At 46.0% G+C, this 20880-nt stretch overlaps 2 protein-coding genes across 6 annotated transcripts in view; one reads left to right on the top strand and one right to left on the bottom strand.

Annotated features, from left to right (window-relative positions):
* The window catches only part of LOC111561284, a 28722-nt gene extending 13687 nt beyond the window's left edge, over positions 1–15035 (bottom strand). Inside the window, exons 1-2 of one of the 5 annotated variants that reach the window (XM_045060960.1) lie at positions 14815–14980; positions 8199–8417 (exon numbers count right to left, since the gene is read on the bottom strand). In XM_045060960.1, the coding sequence (XP_044916895.1) occupies positions 8199–8377 (179 nt within the window). In that variant the 5' untranslated portion in view covers positions 8378–8417; positions 14815–14980. Of the gene's footprint in view, positions 1–8198; positions 8418–14814 lie in introns of all 5 variants that reach the window. The other 4 variants (XM_045060962.1, XR_002743666.2, XM_045060961.1 and 1 more) reach the window with 4 other exon arrangements.
* The window catches only part of ST8SIA6 (ST8 alpha-N-acetyl-neuraminide alpha-2,8-sialyltransferase 6), a 151925-nt gene that overhangs the window by 44708 nt on the left and 86337 nt on the right, over positions 1–20880 (top strand). Inside the window, exon 3 of the mRNA XM_023256403.2 lies at positions 19597–19686. Within this exon, the coding sequence (XP_023112171.1) occupies positions 19597–19686 (90 nt within the window). The remainder of the gene's footprint in view (positions 1–19596; positions 19687–20880) is intronic.

Here is a 20880-nt window from a genome sequence, read left to right as displayed (position 1 = left end):
GAGCTTGACTTAAATTATGGTGAGCATTCAGAAAGGAAGTAACAGAAGGAGGCCACGTTGTTGATTAGGAACAAGGCCCGTGCACTGAACCTCATTTCTTATTTTGGAAGGACGGAGGTGGCCTAGGCATAGAAACCTGGGCCCTGAAGGCAAGAGTCCTGGCTTCCTCATTTTGCCACTGTTAACTGAATGACTGTGGTCATGTCACACGATTTCAGAACTTTATTTTCTTCCCTTTGGAAATCATGGGCCTGTGTAGCTCAGCTCCACGCTGGTATTTGAGGAAGCATGATTCAACATGCAAAAAAAAAAAAATGCATTCTCATTTTCCTTCCTCTTAAAATACATAAAAAGGGATTCAGTTCAGAATCCTCAGCTCTGCTGTTCGTATCCTATTGACTCTTTTCAGTTTTTTTGTCTCTCACTCCTTCCAGAGAGTCAGATTTGACAAGTGGGGAAAGAACTCTCTCGCTTACGTCTAGACCACATGCATTTCCCCCTCCTTCCCCTTGCTTCCTCCCCCCATCTCTTCACTCAGACCTCTATTCTTTATTATTTTTGACTGACAGCCGATTTCTCCCAAGTTTTTCCCTTCCTAAGCCTTTCAGGTCCTATCTTCCTCTATTAATTCTCCGTCAGCTGTCTGACTCTGATGTTCAAAGATAGATGGGGTGGGGACAAATGGAGGATTGGGGAAGGCAATTACGGGTTTCCTTTGGCATCCCGGAGGAGAGAGAGAGAGTGCGTGTGACCAATTTCATTCTTTCAGTGACTTTTCATTGTATGCCAGCTGTGGGCTTGGTGCTGACGACAGAGCAGGGAACGTAGCATGGCAGACCGAAACTCTCCCCTCTTGGAGTTCACTGTGATAAGCAGTATGAAGGAAATAGAAAGTCAGTGCTGGGGACGGGTGAGGGTCTGCTTTAGACAGGGCGTCGGAAAAATCACTTTGAGGGGCTGACGTTTGAGTTAAGACCTGCATGACAGGCCAGCGTGTTCAAGGCAGAGGGAGCAGTGGGTACATAGGCCCTGACCTTGACATGTTTGAGAAGCAGAAAGAATGGGGCTGGGGAGGTGAGGGAGACGGGGCAGAGTAGGAAGAGAGGTCTGCTCAGTTAGATAATGTAGGACGCGAGCCTTGGTGATGATTTTGAGTTTTGTTCCAACGATCAGTGAAATCTCGGAGGGAAAGACGAAATATCTGATGTAAGTTTGTAACAGATTCTTCTGGTAGCTGCAAAAGAATGGATGGCAGTGGGGCAGGAATGGAAGCGGAAAGACTAGTTAGGAGGCTGTGTGCAGTTCAGGGGAGAGATGAGGTGCCTTGGGCTAGAGATACAGAGAGGGAGATGGATTTGAGGCCGAACTGCCAAAGACTGGAAGTAGGAGGTAAGGGAAGGGGAGAAGTCAAGGGTGATCAAAGTTGTGGTGTGAGCAGTTCATTGCCATCTACTGAGATGGGAAAGTCTGGAAAAGGGAGAAGAAAGTCAAGGGTTATGTTTTGGATATACCTCATATGACAAGAACATTAGACATCCAAGAGGAGCTGTCAGGCATTTGGACCATATAAATGAGTCTAGAGCTCAGCCGGGAGGTCAGAGCTGCACATATAAATTTGTGTGTCACCGTCAGAGAGGCAGGGAAAGCCGGGAAACAGGGTTGAAATCACATAGGGTTAGAAGTAGCTGGGCAAGAGATGATGATGCCAAATGATACAGGAGCGAGTTCTAGGGCGCTCCAAGATTTAGAGGTTCGAAAGAGGAGGAGAAGCAGAGCAGAAAGACCCAGGAGAGTGTGATAGCATGGCTCCAGCAAGAAGAGAATTTTGGGGGAAGAGTGGTCAACTGAACATTGAGTGAAATAAGAAGTTGTTGCCATGAACTTTTGGAGCATGTTGGGATGTTGTGGAGCTTTTGAGGCAAGCAGTTTTAGCCATGTTTCAGCGGTTTTGATGAGTGAAAAAATCATTGAGGAGAGGCAAGCAGTGATGTAGACCGTGCTTGGGGGAACTGTTTGAAGGGGGGCAGAGAAGGCAGCTAGGAGATGGAGGGGGATTGTGAGTCCGGGAGGAGCATGTCAGAACGCTTGCAAGAAGGACCCAAGGGAGAGAGGGGCAGACACTGGTTGTGCACAGGAAAGGGGAGGCGAGTGGGTCAGTGATGTTCGTTTCTTTTTTTTGTTTTCGTTTATTTATTTACTTGGAGCACAAGAGGGGCAGAGAGAGAGAGAGAATCCCAAGCAGGCTCCGCGCTGTCAGCACAGAGCTGGACGCGGGGCTCAAAGTCACGAACTGTGAGATCGTGACCCGAGCCAAAATCAAGATTAAGTTGGACACTTAAATGACCACCCAGGCGCCCCATCAATGATATTCTTACAAAGGTGGTAAGGGCTGGGGATCCAGAGCAAGAGGGGGGGCTGTTGGCTTTTGATAGGGGCAGAGACATTCTTCTGATGTCATTCATGGTAAGCAAAGAAGATGGTCTCTGATAGGGACTGATTTGGTATCTTCACCAGAATTGACATGCTAAAGCCCTCATGCCCAACGTGCAAGTATTTAGAGCGGCAGTTAAGGTTGAATGAGGAAGTAAGGTTATTGCTCTAATCCAATAGGACTGGTGTCCTTAGAAAAAGAGGAAGAGATACCAGAGAACTCTCTCTGCATGTGTGTGCACACAGAGAAAAGGCCCTGTGAGGACACAGTGAGAAGGTGACCATCTGTAGGCCAGGAAGAGAGGTCTCACCAGAAACCAAGCCTGATGCTTTGATCTTGGACGTTCAGCTTCTAGAACTGTGAGAAAATAAATGCCTGTCGGTGTAGCCACCCAGTCTGAGGTATTTTGTGATGGCGGGCCAAGCAGAGAGGCACAGAAGCCGAGAGGTTTTAGATCTAGTAGGAGGTGTTTGAAAACAGGGCCCTCTGTGGGCTTCTTTTTCCTCACTGAAGTATGAGGTGAGGCCATCAGCTGAGGTGAATGGAGAGGTGGGGGCTAGGGAGGTTGGAGCAGAGAAGAAATGAACTAATGATTTTAAAAGAGATTGAAATTTATTAGGGAAATAGGACTGCCAGAAATCAATTTGAAGTTTGTAGAGCCAAATTTGAAGTGCACTCATTCACTGGGATTGTGTGCTTTTTTTCTCCAACAGGATTTGGCTGGTTGGGGGCAGGCCCAGATGGCAGAGAGTTGGGTCTATTCAGGGCTCTGAATTTTCCAGGCGAGGGCAACGGAGAGAGAGAGGCAAGGGAATTCACAATGCTTTCGGGGACATGAGTTGGGCAGGGAGAGAAATGAAGGCAGGTGTGTGTATTGCAGGGAAGTCTCCATACGAGACTAAAGAATGATTGCAGGGAGAATACTGGCGTAAGCGAGTAGAACGTATTAAAATTAGCAGCAATAAATTCTATCTGGTATATGAGAGTGGTGATAGAAATACTCACTTCACAGGATTATTCTGAATATCGAGTGAAAATACTTGCTACACGGTAAGTGGGGGTATCAGGCTGGTAAACTAAAGTAATACAATGAATATAATATATCTCGATTTCCTTAAGGCCCTCCATTCTAGCTCTCACACCCATGAGCAAAATCATAATATGTAAATGATAGCACGTAAAATAGGTTTCATGAATGGATGAATCGTTGCATCCAAAATTATTGGTTCTCCTTAGTTTTAGCTGTGTGGCCAACCCCCTTGGCAAAATGGCCCATTTCAAACAACCCTGCAAGTGAGAAGTGTCAGAGTGGGGCATTGGATAAGTAAGGCTCCTGGTGTTTTCCAGATGCTGCAGCAGTGACTAGATGAAAAGATGTCAAAGAACCATAATTTTTTTTTCACAAACCTCAAGCAAAAAGTTAGAGGGACTCAAGAAATACATGCAGTCTGTACTTCCTGTGTTCAGAATCGCTCAGGCAGAAGCAGAATGTGATAAGACTTGTAAATCCCAAATTACATTCAATTGTGTCTAATAAAGAGATTTTAAAACTTGAGAAAATATATGTTATTACTGGGAAAGAAATACAGGAGTTGAGAAAAAAAGATAATAAGCTGAATTAGATGGAATCGTTCGTTGCCTAAGGAAAAACCCATGGCTGTAATAAAAGTAATTATTCTGAATATTGTGTTTCTTGAATTAAAAAAAAATGCATTCAGTGGATAGAATAAATAGAACAGATTCCATTTTTGATAGAATTGAAAAAAGAGGTGTGTTAGATAACGAAAACGCTAGTACTGCATGTGCCTTTCTCTGAACTTCTCCTTGATTCTGTGGCGTTAATACGCACTTACGTTGATTACAGACCCATTCCTGTAAAGTTCTTGTAGGCAAAGTACCTAAAAGGCCTGTGTTTGGGGAACATGCAGTTTCGAACTGATGCAGCCTTTTTGATGTAGCGGTGGATGGAGCCCCCGGGCTCACATTAGGGATTCATAGCACATCGGTCCCCACTCAGGGTCATCCCTGTGCGTGGCCTCGTCAGGCCTATTGCTTGACACTTAACGGGCGAATGGGGGCTCCCATGGGCCTGAGCTCCTCTCTGTCCAACATTTGGGGCTGCTCCAGAGTCTCACTTCCCACTTTAGCACCCTTGATTGGATTACTAATTTCTCTGAGCCCGTCAAGAGGGGCTGGGGCTGGCTTGGCCACTGGTGGGTGGGTGGGATGGTGTGAGGCTCCGGGAGGCTAGAGCTGGGGGTTGGGTGAGGGCAGCTATTGTCCAGGGCAACAGGAGCCAGATGTCAGTGATGTGAGGGTAGTCACAGTGATTGCTGGCCATGGCCGAGAGGGATCCCTAAGGTGAAAACCGGGAAAGGCAAATGGGTCCCTTGGAAGTGGGGTCGGAGGTTGAGACTTGGGTTGAGAGACTTGGGTTGTGGGGACAAGGGAGGCCAGAGGGGCCAGAGCACTGCCAGAGGCTCAAAGCGATGGCAGTACTCAGCCTAGACCACAGCGGGGGCTCTCCTTGCAAATGGGGTTGGACTTAGGGACAGAAGAAGACATCTTTAAAAGCATTTTTTTTTTAATGCAAATTCGTTCCCTGTGAAGTGCAATACATTAAAAACTCATTAGAACTCATTGCCACGTATGATCCGATTCACAGAGACTAGTTTTTTGGATGAGTAGGAAATGGGAGTAGGACCTAGTTAACAAGCAAGAGGAAATAGCCTCCAGAGGGAAGGCACTTTAAAGGAGAACCTGAGCCCAGGGAAAGAGGTCCTCTCAGAAACGGCCCGAAATGGTCCTTTCCGAGTCTGGCAGGCAGCGCCCATGAGGTCTTCCTGGCTCAGACGCCAAGACAGCAAAGCGAAAAGTAAACATCCAACCCCCCTCCCCCCAAATCCATACCCAGACGCAGGAGCTCTGATTGAAGCAGGTTCAGATTATTCCAGATTTTAAGTGAAATAACAGCAGCACATTTTATCAGATAGGAAATGGCGAATGGCAGATAGGAGATCGGTAGATTTTAATGTAATCGGGAGTTGAGGTTTGTTGAGTAGGGTTATTGCTCTGGAGGTGCATGGAATGAGACGTGACGCGATGGAGTGCGCTGCGTAGAACCCGGCACCACATTCCAGTAATTGTGTTTCGTCTTTTCAGGGATGATTACGTAGTGCTGTTTCCTTGTCGGATTTCATCTGTAATTCTATCGCTCCATTTTGAGATGGATAGGTCTCTTGGGATACTCTCCTAACGCTTCCTAATTACGGTTTACCTAAGCTCAGGAAATTCAGTTAGCCAATTCTCTTCCACTTTCATTCAATATTAATAAGAACGCTTGGACAGCATCATTTTAAACACAGTAAAATCTCAAATAAAATGAAGAGATACTAGGTTCTTCTGGGTAATTAAATCTTATAATTAGCTGGGGGGTTAATCAGAAAATCCTTTTGGTTCTAGTTCTTCCTGTTAATTTTTTTTTCTAGAATTTTCTCTTTTCAGTCTGAATGGCTCCAGAATCCTTTTTTTCCCTCCCTCCATGAGTTATAGTCTTCTGGTATCTCAGTTTTAGTTGCCATTTGCTCATTCACCCATTTGTTCAGATTTATTAGAGGGGGCCTCTGAGAGATGAGGAAGACACAATCGTGTCAAAGGCCGATATAGAGACGTATTAACAGTGAATCGAGGGCAAATTCTAGAAGTTGCTTTTTGAACAAACTCTAGTTTATAGTTTTTCATCATTGTCTTATAAAACATGAGTCACACAAAACATCTTGATCGATAGGGAGATTCTGTGTACTTCCTGTTGAACTGAATGAAGTAATTTCAGGATTTTGAAAATCATTTTTCTGTGACAGGGCCTTTTGCCTCATTTCACATTTATAAAATTGCCACAGTAAGATGAAATATTCTACCGGCTACTTTTATTTTATTATGACACATCCTTGTTGCCATTTTATTTCATATCTAAGGTGCTCCCAAATGTTTGGACATGATTTCTGAAAGACTTTTTTGCGCTGATTTTCATTACGGTGACACTGACCTTAATTCCACAAGTAAACCCCAGATAGACTTTATAAGATATATCACTATCCACTACGGGTTTTTTTTTAGTTTATTTATTTATTTATTTTGAGAGAGAGACAGTCCAAGTAGGGGCGGAGCAGAGAGAGAGAGAAAGAGACAGAGACAGAGAAAGAGAGAATCCCAAGCAGGCTCTATGCTACCAGCGCAGAGCCCGATGTGGGGCTTGAACCCAGGAAACCGCGACATCATGACCTGAGCAAAACCGAGAGACGCTTAACCAACTGAGCCACCCAGGCGTCCCACCATATGCTATTTTTTTTAATGTTAAACCAGTAAATTAGGATTTTGCTCACTGCTCAGATGTGTTCGGTGCCTAGCTTTGGGGATATTTATGTTTTCGTAGCATGTTATTTCCCTGGAGCTTCAATATTGATTAGGCAGCTCCTCCACGTTGGTACCCGGTCTTTGCCGTAGTTTGTATTGAGTCAATTTCTCCTTGCTCCGATGATCAGAAACCGTTGCACCACCTTTGTTCATTTTGCTTTTTATTATTATTATTATTATTATTATTATTATTAATGTTTGTTTATTTTTGACACAGAGAGAGACAGAGCATGAGCAGGGGAGGGGCAGAGAGAGAGGGAGACACAGAATCTGAAACAGGCTCCAGGCTCTGAGCTGTTAGCACAGAGCCCAACGAGGGACTCAAACCCACGAACCGTGAGATCATGACCTGAGCCGGAACCGGACGCTTAGCTGAGTGAGCCACCCAGGCCCCCCTGTTCATTTTGTTTTTTAAAGAGTCTGTAAAAGAGTTTTCAGGAGCTTCCTAGTGTTTGACCCTAATGCTTTCCTGAAAATGAATATGAAGTATGATTTTATAAAAATGAGCTATGGACCTACAGGTTATAAGGCATATTTTACTCTTTCGTGACTAAGATTATTTTAAAACTGTAGTTGTGGTTTACATATTTTTAAATTTTTTTTAATGTTTATTATTTATTTTTTGAGAGACAGAGAGCACGAGCAGGGGAGGGGCAGAAGGAGAGGGAGACACAGAATCTGAAGCAGGCTCCAGGGTCCGCACTGTCAGCACAGAGCCCCACGCGGGGCTCGAACTCACAGACCATAAGATCACGATCTGAGCCAAAGTCAGAGGCTTAACCGACTGAGCCACCCAGGCACCCCACATATTTTTAAATTCTTAAGTGTTATCCGGTGGCCATATGGCTACCTCAGACACCACTATAGACTCAGCACGGAATATAGGTAAAAGTTATTTTCCCAGTTAAATTTTTATCTTACTATTCACCTCTCCAAGGTTTACTGACGAAATACTTAGTTGACAGAGAAATTTGTTTATTTTTTGGTTCGGATGAAGAGCTTTGATTGAGATTGCATAGCTCATATGGACACTTAAACATGGATTTTATTTAAAAAAATTTTTTTTAACGTTTATTTATTTTTGAGACAGAGAGAGAGCATGAATGGGGGAGGGGCAGAGAGAGAGGGAGACACAGAATCCGAAGCAGGCTCCAGGCTCTGAGCCATCAGCCCAGAGCCCGACGCGGGGCTCGAACTCACGGACCACGAGATCGTGACCTGAGTTGAAGTCGGACGCTTAACTGACTGAGCCACCCAGGCACCCCTTAAACATGGATTTTAAATGCCATTTTAGATACATTTGCAACTCACGTCCATTGGCATTCTCTCAGAAAAGGCCATGTCCTTCACTCACCGTCCAGTTTTCTGGAACAGTCCCCATCGGAGGGTTGCGTTTGATGGGCTGGTGGGGCCGAATGGAGGTATTAGTGACAATGGAGGCTGGTTGTGTGTTCTCTGTAGCAGAGCTCCCGGGAGGCTGAGCGCTGTGTCTTGACTCAGAAAAGCAATCATGTTAAATGTTCTCAGTACCATAAATCTCCTCTTAAATTATTTCCCTCCTTGAGCTTTCCATCTGAAAATTTAAAAACTGCAACAAACTCTTGTTAGTGGCATGGTAACTTAACTCACTTTACTGTTGTAATTTTTCAAATTATGTCGTCGTTTTTCCCACTAACGCTACTGGCTGTGAGGCAGTCCTGCATTTCTTGAAAGTCTTATTCTAGGCTATTAGGAGAAAACAATCAGGGTAGAAGAACGTGATCATCGATCAAGCTTAAGACTTTGTTGGGACACCTGGGTGGTTCAGTCGGTTAAACGTCCGACTTCGGCTCAGGTCATGATCTCATGGTTCGTGGGTTCAGTCCCTGTGTGGGGCTCTGTGCTGATGGCTCAGAGCCTGGAGCCTGCTTCGGATTCTGTGTCCTTCTCTCTCTGCCCCTCCTCCGCTTGTGCTTTGTCTCTCTCAAAAATAAATAAACATTACAAAAATCATAAAAAAGAGTCTTTTAAAAAAAGAGTAAGACTTTGTCACTCAAAGTGCAATGTTTAGTCAAGTAGGATTGGCATCACCTGGGAGCTTGGTAGAAATGCAGAATATTCGGGGGCACCTGGGTGTCTCAGCATTAAGCATTCAGCTCATTTAAAAAAAATTTTTTTTAATGTTTGTTTATTTTTGAGAGACAGAGACAGAGCACAAGTGGGGACGGAGCAGAGAGAGAGGGAGACACAGAATCCGAAGCAGGCTCCAGGCTCTGAGCTGTCAGCACAGAGCCTGACGCGGGGCTTGAAACCATGAACTGTGAGATCATGACCTGAACCGAAGTCGGTGCTTAACTGACTGAGCCACCCAAGCGCCCCGAACATCCAGCTCTTGATTCCAGCTCAGGTCATCATGTCATGGATCATGGGATCAAGCCCCAAATCGGGCTCCTTGCTGACACCACAGAACCTGCTTGGGATTCTCTCTCTCTCTCCCTCCCTCTCTCTCTCTCTCTCTCTCTCTCTCTCCCTCTCCCTCTCCCTCTCCCTCTCCCTCTCCCTCCCTCCCTCTCTCCCTCTCTCTCCGCCCCTTCCACCCCATTCTCTCACTCAAAATAAATAAATAAACTTAAAAAAAAGAAACAAATGCAGAATATTAGGCCCAATCCCAGACCTCCCGACTGAGAATCTGGATTTTAGTAAAGTTCCCAAGTGATTCAGAGGCGCATTGCAGCTTCAGGAGTGTTGCTTTAAGAGGCACCCTCAAAAATGACACTCCCCTCAAGGGCTCCTGCTGAGTCCCGTTTAAGCAAGCTCTCTGTCCCATTTACTGTGCTGAGCGTGTTCACGCATTGTCTCTTACAAACTGCATCAAATCTGCAGACGGTATTATCCCCATTTTGTGCACGAAGCTGAAAGCACAGAGGAGTTAAAGAACTTTCTTGGAGCTAAGCGCCTAGCGCGCCACGGCTCTGAACTGTGGTCTGTTTGCCACCAGAGTGTATCTTCTTGATCAGGGTGATCTGTTTATTCAGTTCGGGAATGTCTTCAACACTCTCGTTCGGAGTGTTGGAACATAGTTTTGTTAAAAAGGTAAAATCATGCCTCTCATGTAGATAGGAAAATGAACACCTTTGAGAGATTGTGTTTAACTCAACCGTAAAGAAACTGGTAAGGTGTTACAACCAGTTCAAAGGAACAGACAGATTTATAGATCAGGAATATTGAGACGAATGATCAAACGGAGGCAAACCTAATTTTCCCTCTGTGGGGGAGCGTTGTGTCTCCACTGGACATAATTCATTTGTATGCCTGTTGACAAGAATTATTTTGCATTGCTGTCAGCTAGCTGCAATTTATAGAATTGCAAAATAGCTCTGTTAAAGAAAAAATTATTCATGACACTTGTTAAAGCGGTAAAGCAGACTATAGAGTTCTGTCGGGACAGGTATGGGGGCCACCACAAGGGGGTGTTTAGCAGAGAGAGATTGGGCTCAACTCTGGGGAAAACAAGGATATGGGGGAGTTTATAGCTAAGGAGCACATGGGGCAGGGGTTAGTGGATGAACACTTCCTGAAAGGAGGCATCCGGGTATGGGGGCATTCTGGCTGAACTGGCCTGGCAGGATTCTCCCTGAAGGCAGGCCAGGGTGGTCAGATATCACCTGGGGAACAGTGGGGGATGAGGAATTGGGTTAGATATTCAGGGTGATCACATGTGGAGGGTAAGGGATTCGGGCCAAACTGACTTAGCAGGATTCTTGCTAAAATTGGACTCTGAAGGACATGCCCCAGGACGGGGTCTAGTTGAAAAAGCTCAAGGAACCTGACGACAGTTTGATCAAGGAGAGGGTCTTTTCAGCTCCCCTAGGTTCAGATTCGGGGGGGTGGGGCAGGTGGTGCTTGCTGTAGACCGTGAATAGCCCTCCACTGAAGGTAGATTTCCCCCCTATTGGTGGAAGTGGCATCGGATGGTGGTTAAGAACACAGAGCGATAGCACGTGGCTTCAAAACTCCAGTTCTAACTAGCACAGTGATTGTAGATATATGCTTTAATCTTACCGTGCTGTTTTCCTCATCTGTAAAATGGACAGAGTGCCTACTTTGTATATTCATTTGAGGAATAAATGAGGTGACATATGTATGAAGTGTTTGAAACGACACCTGGTGCCTAACGTCCACGCAATAGATGTTGCCATTGTCTTTATGCTTCACGAGGAAGGCACAGTGGAATTTTTGCTTCAAGGAGTATAGATATTAGTATCGAAAATATACTCAGTTTGTCCAAGATTTTCAAATTCGAAGCATGTTAAGAAAAAGTCAAACCAGGGGTGCCTGGGTGGCTCGGTTGGTTAAGTATCTGACTCTCGGTTTTGGCTCAGGTCATGATCTCACAGATTTCTGGGTTCGAGCCCTGCATCAGACTCTGAGCTGACAGTGTCTCTGAGCTGACAGAATCCCAAAGCCTGCTTGGGATTCTCTCTCTCCCTCTCTCTCTACCACCCCCCGCCCCTGTCTGTCTCTTTCAAAATAAATAAATAGACTTTAAAAAAAGTCAGAATGATTTTGGCTGTATCGTGCAAGAAGATATTGTTGATGGTGGGTTAAATAAATACTTAGAAATACCACAGTGTGGACAAATCCCACCCGACTCCACACGTGTGAGCTTATCTCCAGTCCCCAAGGATCTCACACTTAAGGACAGTGCAGTGAGACACGAACGCTCCAACGCTTGTCACTTGTCTTCCTTTTGTTCCCAACGTGCTTCTATTTTATTTCATCTCTATTTTGACCCTACTGTTGCCCATCTGGATTTGAAGTTTTAATTAATCTCCGGATCAGACTTGTCCTTTTGGTAACTCACTGTTAGTGCTTCCTGTCTGCCCGAAAGGACTCACACCTGCGCCTGGCCAGCCTGTTCCCCTCGGGACAAGCTGTGGGGCGGAAGGGCTGAAATTTACCAGAAGTGGGAGTCTATGAGGTTCATTACTGTGGATCTTTCCTTCAACATCATAGCTATGGGCAGCGATATTGTAAATGGTCGAGGGAAAATTTTGTGCTTCATTGGTTAAGTTTGCATTGTTCAGACAACGCACCTCCGAGTTATCTGGTCCTGATCCTTTGGGAGCAGTTTCACAACTCTGTAAGTTATAGTTAACTCAGCAATATGCAAACGATGTCCTACCAGCAATATGCAAACGACCTGGTAGAGGTCCACTTGATTTCCCCACCCCCTCTCCACTGGTTTTGCCCCCCTTTGGACATTCATCCCGATATTCCTGGTCTATAAATGTGTCTGTGCTGTGGATTCTCCTTTGAACTGATTCTCTCCTTATGAATAGAACAAAATCTTTAACGCGTGTTCATTTCACATCTGTATGAGATGTATGGCTTTGCATTTTTGAAAGCTATCTTTCAGCAGTGGTAGGGGGCCAGAATACATTATGGCTACTGATTTAGTGGGAGAGAGCTACCCAACTAATCTCTGTCAAGGGTGACCAAAGACAGGCAAACATTAAGGTGAAACCAAATTAGCAAGAGATTGTTTTGCAGAAACCTGCATTTTCAATTGGCTGCAGTGTTCATGTGGAAAAGAATGAAGTTCTGCGTGGTCATTTTAAGAGCACTTACTGTTATTTTGAATTACGTGACATCCGCCAAAACACAGATTCACGGTTCCTTGAAATTAATATGATTACAGAAAACAGCCAGCGCTCATTCCACAAAGTCAGCCTGATAAGTGCGCGTTTACCTGTCTGTCGTCCTCACCAGACTCTTTGCTTTAAGGCAGCAAGGACACTGTCTTGTCCACTGTCCTATCTCCGATAGCCACCATTGCCAGTGGCCCAGGCTATGGGCTCCACTGATACATGGCTAACGACTGAACAAAGAGGCAGCCCAGGGTCTGCCCCTCATCTCTGTAAGGTGCCAAGACTTGGTTTGGCCAGTTCCTGTGTGTAAAGGCAGACTTGTGTTAACCAGGCTGCTAGAATAATCAAGCTATGCAGTGGGCTGGGTACTTGGCCTTTGTCTCTCAGGGAAACTATACAGGGAAACTCTCAGGGGCGCACATTAATAATTAGAACCTTTGCTTGATGACGTTGAAGTCAGAGCATAGGTGGTCACTGTCACCTCTTACACGTCTCTATAGGGGGGTTTCCGCTGGTGGTCAGGAGACACTCCTGGCTTATAGCTCCTCTTCCCGGGAGCGGGGAAGGAGCCTGAGAAGTAAATGGGAAAATTCCCATTCATTGGGCTCTTTCCAGTTTTAGGCTGCGTTCTCCATCTGTTAAAACATTCTTTCTTCTGAGAGAGTAAAACTGATTAGGTTTTACGCTTTTCATCTAGATAACACCTTCCAGTTTTGCCCCCTTTATGGCCACCGGACAAAGGATTTGCATGGTCTTGAAAGTCCTTAGTCACCTATGGACATTATTCTTTGGGATATTGTACTTGTCCAGGGGACAATGGCATGATGGCATTCACTGCAAGTGATGCTCAGAAGGTGACGTAAACTCTGTTTTCGAGGTCCTAGTGGTTGCCCACTGAGTACTGGGCACATTATTTTGTAGGGGTTGAATCACGTTTTTTTTTTTTTTTAAAGAGGTATTTTTTTGCATCCTCAGAGGCTTAATTTTTATCCTCTTGCAGGAGCTGTGTGGTCCTTAAGCTTCCTGCTATTTTGTGAAATTTTGCCAGGTGGTTTTGTAAAGTGATCGCTTTCGACTCAAGGCTGACTTAAAGAGACAGAATTTCTAAAAAGCAGATCAGCCACACAGATAACGATGGCAGAAATGCTTGTTTCTGTGTACATTTTTTCCCCCCCAGTTCTTATTAAAGAGTTTTTTTTTTTTTCCCTCTGACATATACTGAAGTGATTGAAGATGTGCCTGAAGTCTTGGTTGCCAGAACCAAATAAACAAATTCTATAATTAAATAATACAAGCCGTCAGAATCCATAATGTAAGACTTGCAAGGAATGGAGAATTTGTACCGTTTAGCAGTTAGCAAACTGTCGGCGAAAGAGGAGCCCGGAGTCTTTGGGGCTGTGTCCTGGATGGCTCTGTAGGTCCAGTCAAGAAGTGTGGAGCCTGTCCTGAGGTGGCTGGAGGGGGGGGGGTCCCAGATGGACTTAGCCCAGGGAAATGACAGGATCCAATGTGCATGCGCAACACCACCCCCAGGGGGCAGTTAGGATGGAGCAAAGGGGGAGAGACGTTGGTTGAGGTGTTTGGAGAAAGCAGGCTGGCTGAGGAGACAAGGCGATTGGAGGGAGTCCTGGGGAATGCTGTCACTGAAGACCAGCCAGTTATGTAAAAGTAACAGGCGGAACAGGAAGAAGAACCCTGAAGAACAGGGAGAGAGGACTGTGATGGGAACCAGGTGCAGCGTGGGGGGTCTGCAGCTCAGATGGCGGGACATAAAGGAGGACTGAAATAACCCCTGGCTTTGGTGATGCCTCCCCAGAACAGTTTGGCGGATTTGTGGGGAAAGTGAATGCAGCGGAAAACAGTTGGAAGGCGAGGCAAGGCATTAGGCAAAGGAGAAGAGCAGAATGAGTTTTGTTTGGTTTTGACCTTGAGATGGCAGAGGATTGAGCCTGAGGAGGAGGAGGAGGGGGCAGTGGGAGGGAAAGGGTGAAGGTTCAATGGAGAGCAAAATGAAGGGGGCGGGTCCAGATCTCAGGGGAGACGGGGAGGGAGGGGAAGGCAGGTGGATTATCCTTTTGTGGAGCAGAGAGACTTTTTCCTTTAAGAAGGCAAGTAAGGATGTCTGATCCCTAAAGATCAGTTCACACGTGGCAGTGACATTTTTCTCTGAGATGGGACGCATGATTGAGAAGTTCAGAGGGCAGAGAACGGTAAATGGGTAGGTAGCCATTGAAGGAAATGGGAAGAGAAGGTAGCTGGCGACATGTAACATTATCATCAAGGTGGAAAAAGGCTGAACGGATCGGGCACCATGCCTTTATCAAGGCACCAACCACCTACCTGTATGCTTTTTCCCCCAGCAGTCCTGAGGGGTCAGGTGCAGCCATGTAGTATGCCAGGGGCTGTCGTGCTCCATTACTGCAGCTTTGCAAGGTGAAGTGACAGAATGCTAAGGGAGCAGGCGACTGAGAGCACTGAAAGGATGCCACGAATGTCACAAATGAGTAGGTAGGCAGTCTCACACAGTGACTCATGAGCAGAGACTGTGATCTCATAATGGAGTGATTAAAGAGGCATTGGCGGGGTAGTTAGAGCCATCTCTGCTCTCTGATCTGGGAGGCTGCAAGCGCTGACTTGGTCCAAGGTCTAGTGCCTCTCCAGGAGGATGGCCAGTGTCTCTTCTTCTTCTTCTTTTTTTAATTTTTGTTTTAATGTTTATTTTTGACAGAGAGAGAGAGAGAGCACGAGTGTCTGAGCGGGGGATGGTCAGAGAGAGAGGGAGCCACAGAATCCGAAGCAGGCTCCAGGCTCTGAGCTGCCGGCACAGAGCCCAACACGGGGCTCAAACTCATGAACCCAAGATCGTGACCTGAGCCGAAGTGGGACGCTTAACTGACTGAGCCACCCAGGCTCCCCATGCCAGTGTCTCTTCTGTGACTTGTCTTGGGAGCAAGCCGTGTAGCTCAGTAGGTCATGGGTCGCCCGATCCTGTCTGTACCTAATTCTGGTAAGAAGTGTGTTAGAAGAACCTTCACCAAAAAATTGAAATAAAATTGAAATTAAAAAAAAAAGTCTGAGTCAACAGAAATAGAATTCTTATTTTGAGCCCGAAAAAGTCTGGCCCCACGGGTTTTGGTTATTAGAGCTCATCTGGCAGCCCTCCTCATTCGTGTGCTTTTTCTCCCTAGACTCAACTGCTCAGACTATGAACTTGAGTTCGTTTGTGGGAGGGGGGCCCTCCATTGATGTCCCGACTTCTGCCTGCGTAGGAACTTCCTCACAGCAGGCTGTGATATGCCTCACCTCTGTAGCTTCCCTTTTCAAGTTCTCCCTGACACCTGCTGCTTTCAGCTGGGCCGTTCCAACCCGATTGCCGAGAATCCCTTCTGGGTTACATATCAGCCCACACTTGTCTCGTGGCAATCTCTTGCTCCGCCAGGTTGGCTCTGACTCCAGGTCTTTAGAATCCCTACTTGTACCGTGATCATTTTTTCTCTTTTGACTTGTCTGAGACATATCCCCAAATCCAGAAGTTAGAGAGGACTCAGACATCTATCTTCATTGGCGGTGGGGACCAGCTTCTCAAATAGGGTCTGTCTCCGGGTCATGTCTTCTCTCAAATCAGAACGGTGAAAGTTTCTTCTTTTACTCTCCGAAGAGCAAGGGACTCTTTTGTGGTTCTCCTAAAGCTCTCGGATCCAAGCCACATCTAACTCTTACTTATTCTCACAGCAGAGAGGTCTGACGGGCTAGCCCAACCAGATGATCTCACCTTCTCCCTGGAAGGCCTAATGCTCTCCACATCTCCCAGGACTCCTGGTGTCTCTGAGGGTCTCAGGTATTCAAGCATTTCAAAACATGGCAGTTCTGTTGTTAATTTGTATTTCTGTCTTGAATAACAAACATAGTTGAAAACACCATGCGCGAGGAGACTTCCCTAGAGGGCAGCAAAAGGGGCTGTATCGATCAGATGCCTCACGTAGACAAATGTCTGAAGTTCACAGGTTCTGCCTATGAGTATCTTAATGCCTTCCTAGGCAGGTTTTAAGGACATTAGATGAAAAGGAAGAAAACTTATGAAGTCTCTGAATGAGAAGAGGACAGGAAAAAAACAGAAAGTAAAGAGAACTAACTCCGGGGACTTCCCTTTCTGTTCCTCTCACGGTGAAGCAGCTTCTAGGGGTGGGAGAAGTTTCTGACCCCTGTGTTCATAACCATGACTGGTTTCGGGAAGGAATACAATGATGCCTTTAGGAGGGCAACAGAGGGCCAACAGGAAAGGGGCAGAGAGAGAGGGAGACACAGAATCGGAAGCAGGCTCCAGGCTCCCAAGTTGTCAGCACAGAGCCCGACGTGGGGCTCGAACTTATGAACTGTGAGATCATGACCTGAGCCGAAGTTGGACACCTAACCGACTGAGCCGCCCAGGCGCCCCAACTGCTGTGTATTTTTATACACACCCGTGTAAGCCCTTGTCTTAGTCTGTTGAGGCTGCTGTAATGAAATACTATAGATTGAGTGGCTTATAAGCAACCCAAATGCATGTCTCTGTTCTGGAGACTGGAAGTCCACGATGGTGGCACCTTCAGATTTGGGGAGGGCTCATTTCCTCAGAGACGGTCTTCCTGTCACTGTAACCTCACATGGCAGAAGGGGACCGGACCGGGCATGTCAGGCTGATTTTATAAGGGCACTGATTGCATTCATGAGGCTCCCTCCCCCCTCCGTGACCTTCATCACCTGCCAAGGGGTCAGAATTTCTATATGCGAATTCTGGGGGGACACAGACATTCCCTCTGTAGCATCCCTATAACTACTCTATTGAGTAAAGATTTTTAAAAAGGAAATGGTCAAGCCTGGCCCTACCGATACTACAGACTCTGTTTTTTTTGCTATGACTTCCCACTCTGTCTTCACTTTATACCAGATCCTCTCATTTGCTTTCCATTGGTCTGTCTGTGATTTCTGTTGGGCAAAGCTGTTCTGACTTTTTATTAACAAAGATCCTCTCCAATTTAAGGCAAGTTGGAGGATGCTCAACCCTTATTGGTGCCTCCTGGTCACAGTCCCACAATTCAATATTGCAAAGCCATCATAATTCAAAGCACTGTTGGCTGGGTAATTCGCTTCATTAGCGATGCTGCCTGAATAAAATACACAGCAAATTCAAAATAAACAAATCCTTGGAAGGTACGATGATACAATTGGAAAGCACAGAAGGTCAGGCATTGAGGCAGAGGAGGGAGAAGGAGGAAGGCACCGGGGGAGGGGGAGAAAAAACGGATCAGGATGAAGAGGGATTCTGTGAGCCTCTAAGTGCTCTGTGGACAGTGTTTTTAGAAAGCATTTCTGCACCATACCAGCGAATTGATTATGAGGCTGTCTTGTGTCTATCTGTACCTCCACACCTCCTGCTCCCCTCACTTCCCATATCCAATTTATTCCGAAGTCCTGTCCATCTCACCTCCAGAATAGATCTCAAGTCTGTCAGCTCGTGACTCCCGCTTTGCAATCAGGTTGGGCCCGCGGCTGGCGCTGGCTGGGCTAATGCACTCAGGTGCTGGGTAGGACTTTCCAGCGCTTTCTTCTCCTGCCACGGCAGGTACTGAAGCGGGTTGTGGAAATGAAGGTGACACAGGACCGGAGCTGTCTGGGTCCGTGCATCACAAGGAGCACAGCTGCCCAGGGTAGCTCCGTGGGCATGCGAGCGATCGAGGGGCAGACCTTGCCGTGTAAAGCTGGGTGTGTTGTGATCACATCACGGTCCACCGTATCCTGACTAGTGACACAAACCGCCCTCCTCTCTCTCCTAACCTGCCCCCCTTTTTGGCAGCCCTGTCACCTCTCGTTTCGTTTCTCAGCGAGGCGAACCTCTTAAAACATACATCAGTGTCACATTACTCTCCTGCTTCCCCTTGTTATTAGGATAGATCTATAACACTCTGGGCTGGCCCCCATTCTGGGGCCTTTGTACCTGCTTTTTCCTCTACCTGGAACCTTCCCCCCACTTCCCAAGGTTCACCCAGCTCACTGAGATTATCCTTTCCATCTCTGCCCTAAGCACCACTGTCTCAGAGGCCCCCTCAGGATGGGGGGGGAGGGGAGGGTCTCCTTGTTACACTCCACCGTCGCATCCACTGCTGTTTTCATGATCCCAGTGACAGTTCCTAATTCTGTATTCATTTGTGTGGCTCTTTGTTTGTTCAGTATCTTTCTCCCTGACCCGAAGGCCTGCTGTGTCAGGGACAGGACCCTTGTCTGTTACAGCTGCCTAAGCATCCTGTGCCTGCCCCTAGCCCATACCAGGTTCTCAGCAAAAATGTTCAGGATGAATAAATAAATGCATTTAATGCTAAGTCAGAACTGTACATGTATTTTGGAAGTCTCAGGAAAGTGATACTGGATATTTTTTTTGAGGATTTACTGTTTCAGTCATGGTACCCAGGGCTTTACATTATTTTCTATATCATGTATATATCACGACGATAACAGAATGGGGGGGGGTGGTCAGACTAGAGACGTGGAAGCTGAGGTCTGGTGTGATTAAATAGCACAGGTGTGTTTTCAAGGCTCATGAGGCCGCCCAACTCCATAATCCATTTCCTTCCCTTGATTTTTAATTTGGTTTCTGTCCAGCTCCAATTTTCCGAGTTCGTGAAACAATAGCAACCGACCTTTATATCACAGCATTATAAAAATCAAGCGCCAGATTTCCCTTGCTTTCTTTTTGGCGAGACCTACTGATCTCCAGTGTCTGCGTGCTTCCTGCCAGAGACAATGTCTTTGAAAAATGTTTATGTCCTATGCAGTCTTAAAACTAGTCAATAATGTGTTCGTTGTAAATACGAACCACAAAATATGAAAACCTGAAAATATGAAGTCTTCCACAGAGAGTTCATTTCCGTTTGACTTTATAGTGCGAGATTTTTTTTTTTTTTTTTTTTTAAATTGAGACCCGTCAGAGGTGAAAATACCCATTTCCTTTTCCATGGGGAAATCCATTATGGAATGCAATTCAGACTTCATTTGGGCGTGCTTTATCAATTAAATCTGCATTTCGTTAACAACATCCTATACCTCTCATTTTAAATCAATCTTTTTAAAATCTCTTTCATGAAACAGCACATATCTGAATGAGAAGTCGCTCCGGCTGACGGAAACGTGCAAAAGTCTGCAACACGGCTTTGCGACTTTATCTAGCAAAGTAAAAAGGTAAGTTCTACTTTTCACACTTAATTTAATTGTAAAATCGGTGTTTTGCATTCAAAATATTTTACAGCACCTTTGCAACCATTTGGAAAATAAGACTGTGTTCATGCTGTGGCTTGACCTTGGGCTCTGAGAAGCTCTCTCTGGCGAGGAGAGTGGACGGTGCAGACCAGGGTAGCGGGGGTTCAACGTATCTGTCCCTGGATCCACGTTCACTAAAACACCATGTAGTTTTACTGGCTAGACTTTTCTAGGCCATCATTGGACCCTATCCTAGAAAAAGGCACATGTATTTGTACTGAATTGCTTATATCCAGAAAGGTAACAGATTTACCCCTCGTCCTAACTGTGGGTCACCTTAAACTTCCCCCCTGCTTCCAATCCTGTATTTTATACCATCTTCTTCATACTGGGAAGGTGGATCTAAAAGCTCCAAGCTTCGCGTATGGAAGGGCCCTTGGTGGCCTGAGACTGATGGGGGTGGTATTGCCTTGACTATACCTGGAAGGAGCAGATGGGTGAAGGCTGGGCAGGTGGGGTAGGGGGGCCTGTGGTTATACCTGTCATCTTCCTCAGAGGAGCAAAGCTGAGTTGGATGTAGTATTAATGATACTAAAGGGAACCCAGGATCTGTGAGGTAGGTCTCCCTGGAGAGTGGCACATAGACTGTCCCAACTCTTTGGGCAGAAAAGGGAAATGTTTCACAGTGTAAGTGTTCCTGCTGTGTAAGGAACCCCACACATTTTACTTGGAGACCTCAGCTACTATTCTGGGCCAGAGGAACATATCCAGTGCAGGAAGACGGTACCAGGGTGATCACCCTTGACGTCCTGAGCGTCTCTCTTTGAGCCTCTTGACTGCCTGGATCCTTGAAATTGTTAGCGAGGCCTGATCCTGGGTAAGATCTCTGATTTGAGTTAATCGGGTGTGACCATCCAATCCTGTATGTTAGCTCAGTTAATTACAAAAGGATAGCCCTAATAAAATTTTGGTTTTCTTTTCCTTAAATTCCAACGGATGGGCCTTAAGCTTCCTGGAAAAATCCACTGTGCCTTGTACCTTAAATCTGCCACACCTGATCTACTCCTCTCCCTAAGTTTAGTCTGTGCCTTTCTTTGGCCTGGAATGTTGACCAATGAGAACTTCATCAATATATTCCTTGCTCCTTTTGTCATCTAGTTTTCTTTGGATTTGACC

This window comes from Felis catus, chromosome B4 (genome assembly GCF_018350175.1).
Source record: "Felis catus isolate Fca126 chromosome B4, F.catus_Fca126_mat1.0, whole genome shotgun sequence".
Taxonomy (NCBI): Eukaryota; Metazoa; Chordata; class Mammalia; order Carnivora; family Felidae; genus Felis; species Felis catus.
This window is presented reverse-complemented; position numbering and strand designations above follow the sequence as displayed.